The sequence below is a fragment of the Sinocyclocheilus anshuiensis genome, unplaced genomic scaffold (genome assembly GCF_001515605.1).
Source record: "Sinocyclocheilus anshuiensis isolate Anshui unplaced genomic scaffold, SAMN03320099.WGS_v1.1 scaffold1079, whole genome shotgun sequence".
NCBI lineage: Eukaryota > Metazoa > Chordata > Actinopteri > Cypriniformes > Cyprinidae > Sinocyclocheilus > Sinocyclocheilus anshuiensis.
This window is the reverse complement of record NW_015548207.1, coordinates 1,795,384-1,800,996: the sequence shown is the minus strand read 5'-3', so window position 1 is coordinate 1,800,996 and position 5,613 is coordinate 1,795,384. Positions and strand designations below refer to the sequence as shown.

General features: G+C 36.2%; 1 protein-coding gene across 1 annotated transcript in view; it reads left to right on the top strand.

Annotated features, from left to right (window-relative positions):
• Positions 1-5,613, top strand: part of LOC107653541 (low-density lipoprotein receptor-related protein 1B-like) — a 302,414-nt gene that overhangs the window by 73,955 nt on the left and 222,846 nt on the right. Inside the window, exon 5 of the mRNA XM_016440286.1 lies at positions 1,088-1,216. Within this exon, the coding sequence (XP_016295772.1) occupies positions 1,088-1,216 (129 nt within the window). The remainder of the gene's footprint in view (positions 1-1,087; positions 1,217-5,613) is intronic.

The window sequence follows — 5,613 nt, the reverse complement described above, 5'->3', positions numbered from 1 at the left end:
TAAATATCATTTAGTAATTGCAATGTCTTCTGGTCCATATCCTTTCCTTAGGAAGGTGTGCTAGACACTGATTAATGTAACATAAAAATACTATACATATTTATATATTTTGCTATTGTATTATGTAGTGACACTTTCATAAACTTTTCTATACCCCTCTGATTATATAATGGTAAATATTACAATATCATAGCACAACAACAGTGATCAGCAATAATGATAAGCCTAATACTCACAATAAAAATAATATAGATCATAACACCGTCTCGGAGGCAAGAAGTGGATTATCCTTCACCTGAAATGTTTGTCTTTTCATCCTGAAATGCGAGGCAAATGTTGGATCACAATAATTAGGAACCACAGTTTCCACAAATCCCTTCACTCGATTGGGATGTTCTCTTTTATTCTGGATGGCAAGGGTAGTGACTGTACCATCAAGCGTATTTTGCAGTATTAAACACGTATTTATACCGATTTCATCAGGCTCCGAAAATTCTTCAAAAAGAACACAAAGAATGGCCTTCTCAGCTGCCATAGTTGCAACTCTTGCGTCATCAGAACAGGGTGTTCAACGCACCACCGCTTCCGTTAAAAAAACCGTTTTGCACCGTTTTTGTCGGGGCTGAACGCAGCCCTGGTTTTGTATCAGTTCTAATCAGGCATTGAATAGAGTACCCATAAAAACTTCTCAGATAATATCTAATGAAAAATATAAATTTTTAGCATGGGTAATTTGAAAGATATTCACATTATTTGTCATTTTTATTTTGCAGTTCTAATCAGGCACAGAAAAAGAGTACTCATAAAAGGTTGCCTAAACTAATATTATTTTGAGGTCTCTAGAAAAGCTAGCTTTCCGATGCATGAACTCAAACCTTGGATAAATTGTTGTTGATTTCATGATAAATTATGGTTATGTAAACCAAAACAGCAATTTACTCACCCTTCCCTCCCCAAACATACATTTGCATATTCATGTATTTTTGATAGGTTGCTGCGGAATGTGACATTAAGAGTTGGGTTTGCATATTTAGGTCATATTTGAGCACATTTAGCGTTTAATAAGTAGCCCTGCTGTTGCCCGCAGATCATGATGAATGCAGGGATTATGGGACATGCAGTCAGATCTGTATGAACACGCAGGGATCGTACAGATGCGCTTGCACAGATGGCTTCAGCCTGCAGGCCAACAGACAATCCTGCAAAGCCAAAACAGGTGAGTCCATTTATCATCCCCGTTAGTTCCAGTTCCAGACCAAAAAAGGCACATTAAGCAACATGTATTTTACTTTGATTTTCAATGGTGCTTGAAGAGCAGAAGTCTAAAAATAATTTCACCCATGCATAAATCAAATATTTGCTCAAGTTACTGTACTAAGTGCAGGAGAATTGGACGACTGCTCCAAAACTGTAAGAGAGTAATCAACTGACTCATTTAATAAACTTTTGACAGATTTTTAGCACATTGCTAGTGCTAAGGGGTGTTGGTTGGGTTTTAGGGTTGCTAGGTTATTGCTAAGGGGTTTTTGTGGGTAGTTGCTAAGAAGTTCATCAAGGGGTTTTAAGTGTTTTTAGCACATTGCTATTTGGTTGCAACAGTCTTCAACAGCTAGCATGTTTACTGTAGAGTTTAGAATGGTTTTAATGTATTGCTATGTTGTTTTAGGGTGTTCTGTGAAGTTTCTAAGAAGTTCTGAGGGGGTTTTAGCACATTGCTACAGTATGTGGTTGCAGGGGGTTATGGGTAGTTCCTAGCCTGTTGATAAAGGAGTTCTGACTGTGTTTTAGTGATTTGCTGCAGTATGTGGTTGCAGGGGGTTGGGTAATTGCTAACCTGTTGCTAAGTGGTTCTGAAATATTTTTAACCCAATGTTATGTGATTTGCTACCCAGATAGCACACGTACGTCTGTGAGATGTCTGTTAAAGATCGCTTAATCTGGAACGCATCTGATGTGTACAAACATCTGATGGACATCTCTAAGATGTCAATTTGACCTACATTCTAAATGATAAACATCTTAAAGACATTTTCTAAACGCACAGAAAGGAAGGAAACGTCCAATAGACGTATTGCAGATGAGCAAACACTTTAAAAAATACGTCTAGGAGATGTAAATGTCAAATAGACATCATAGTCAAATAGTCAAATAGATTTCAAATAGACATCTCCGTGATTTAGACCTACGTGTGCTATCAGAGTGGTATTCTCGGCCTAGGTAATTTTGGGTAGTTATAGCTACAGTATGTGGTTTTGGGGTTCTGTGTAGTTGCTAACCCGTTGCTAAGTGTTTTTTTTATCACATTACTTTGTGGTTTCTAGGGTGTTCTAAGCAGTTGTTAGCTGGTTGCTAGAAAGTTCTGAGGGTTTTATAGCACATTGCTCCAGTATGTTTTGCTGGGGGTTCTGGGTAGTTGCTAGCCTGATACTAAGGGATTCTGAGTGGTTTTTAGTGCATTGCTATGGGGTTTCTAGGGTGTTTTGGGAAGTTGGTAGCTTCTTGTTAAGGAGTTCTGAGGGGACTTTTGTGGGGGGGGGGATACATTGTTATGTGGTTTCTAAGATGTTCTCGGTAGTTGTTAACTGGTCGCTAAGGGGTTCTGAGGTTTTGTTTTTGTGCATGACTATACAGTGGTATGCAGTTGCTGGGGGTTCTGGGTAGTTGCTAGCCTGTTGCTGAGGTGTTATAAGGGATTTTAGTGCATTGCTATGTGATTGTTGGGATTCTGGGTTGTTGCTTGCCCGCTGCTAAAGGGGTCTGGGTTTTTTTTTTTACATATTGATGTCTGATTGCTAATTCTGGGTGGTTGCTGAGGGACTTTTTTTAATGTTGTAGGGTAATATCGAATATTATTATTAAGTATTAGCACATAATAATAGCATTTACTATAGAGAAGAGTCTCTTAACAAGAACCTCTAGAAAATAAGTGTTCAATAGTGAAAACAACGAAAGGTCAACAAACTCCACACTTGACATTTCACTCAGCATTTAAATTATAGTTGTCTTAACATCCTAAGAGCTAGTCTAGACTAGATGGGTAAACACAATGCCTTCTGGGACGTTTGATTGAACAGGAAAGCCTCAGTGGAGTAGTGCGATCACAGTGGCGATCATCCGGATGCATTAGTATAGATGACACTGTCATTTGCCTGATGTGAGTGCCAGTTACACTTATTGTCATCAATATGCAAATAGTTGCCGGCGAGCTGGGCTACGACAGAGCTGTGGGAGAGATAAACAGGAGAGGCCTTAATGGAAAGTCAATCAGAGCTCATGCAGCCTGACCTGCGACTGTCTATCAAATTTAGAGATGATTACACGCTCAGAGCTAATTGCACTTCATGGTGTCTATTCATTAGTGTGAAAAAAAGGACAAGTCGATCACATAGTTTATATTTGCACAATTTGTGTCGCAGCTATTAGATTTTTTTCCATAAGTGTGAGCTTCTTAATGAACCTGGGTTTTAATTTCTATATAGGTAAGCAAAATATGTAAATATTTATATATATGTTCATGTAACGCATACATATTCATATTTTATATGGGTGTTTCTTCAACTACTTTTATGCCCCAGGTACAGATTTTTGTGATAACTAACTTTTAGGTTTTACTAATAATTTCTTGCTATAGCATATATATTTGTCCCATTAATTTCTTACTTTCTTTATTTCATTCTTTTGATAGATAGATAGATAGATAGATAGATAGATAGATAGATAGATATGTGTGTGTATTATTTGTATAAAATTATAAATTTTTATTCATATTGCTAAAATACATTGTAATGCATTTGTATATGTATGTAAATGTTTATGTATATATTATTAATTTATATATCAATATTTCTTAATATTTGTTTATGTATAATATTTATTGTGTGAAATGATGCATTATTTGTACTGCTGAAGTAAAGTTAGTGTATGTGTGTATGTTTTTGTGAATGTGTGTATAGATCAATATTTGTAAGTATTTTATATTTTATTCTTGTGCGAAAATTATGCATTTTTGGTCACATTGCTAAATTATAAATAGTGTATGTTACCAAAGACATAATCAAGAGCACGTTTGAAATTAAATATGAGACATGTGAAATAAAGAAAAATCAAGGTAAATCAAGCTGTAATTTTGTCAAATTATGCAAAAGTTTAATTGTGTATATTTACGAAACATATAAATATATGTGACCCTGGCCCACAAAACCAGTCTTAAGTGTCAATTTTTCGAAATTGAGATTTATACACCATCTGAAAGCTGAATAAATAAGCTTTCATTGCAAACATTGATGTATGGTTTGTTAGGATAGGACAATATTTGGCCGAGATACAACTATTTGAAAATATGGATCTGAGGGCGCAAAAGAAAATCTAAATATTGAGAAAATCGCCTTTAAAGTTGTCCAAATGAAGTCCTTTGCAATGCATATTACTAATCAAAAATGAAGTTTTTATGTATTTACGGTAGGAAATTTGCAAAATATCTTCATGGAACATGATTTTTACTTAATATCCTAATGATTTTTAGCATAAAACAAAAATCGATAATTTTGATCCATGCCATGTATTTTTGGCTATTGCTACAAATATACCCGAGCTACTTAAGACTGGTTTTGTGGTCCAGGGTCACATATAAGTGTTTAAAATGTTGTTGCCACTGCTGTCAGTTCCACCACATAATGCACCATTTGAAATGTGGTGGAAATGACATTTGTTGGTTCAGAAAAATGACAAAAATAACAATTAATTTTCGACTTAATTTTTTTTAGTTCAGGATTTATCATGTAAATGTCCACAGTAGCGAAAGTTTCCAACATAAACTGAGCTTAAATATGTTTAACGTAAATAATTGCTTAAAGGGGTCATATGACGTTGCTGAAAAAGAACATAATTTTGTGTACTTGGTGTAATGAAATGTGTTTATGCAGTTTAAGGTAAAAAAACATTATTTTCCACATACTGTACATTATTGTTTCTCCTCTATGCCCCGCCTTTCTGAAATGCGTAGATTTTTACAAAGCTCATCGTTCTGAAAAGCGAGGGGTGCTCTGATTGGCCAGCTATCCAGTGCGTTGTGATTGGCCGAATACCTCAAGCATGTAACGGAAATGTTACGCCCCTTACCATACTGTGATGCCGTGTACCGGCGCGACGAGACAAAACCAATAAAACCCATTACAAACGAGGCATTTGTTGCATCCAGTGGGGACATAATTACTGATTATAATGACTTATACTGTCATTTTACGCGTTGCGTTGCATCGCGCCGTGTAAACATAAATTCATTTCTGCATTTGTGATCGGAGAAACAACAAACAACAAGCGCTACTCTACACTGCTCAAAAGACCAAACAAAGTAGTTTCGCTTTCATAACGAAACACACAGTGGCGGCAACAATACTGCAGAGAGAATCAAAGTTACGCCTTCTTTCTTTGCATATACATTTGGGCGCTGTTATGCAAATCTTCCCACACAGTGTGGGGGTGTGTTTAAACGAGGCGTTTTAGGTAGGCGTAGACGAGTCTTAACTTTTATAAAGAATATCTCTTTGGGTTTGAGACTTTAGTCTTTGCAACTTTAGGGATCTTATCTATGCACGAACAGCTTGTAACACTCCA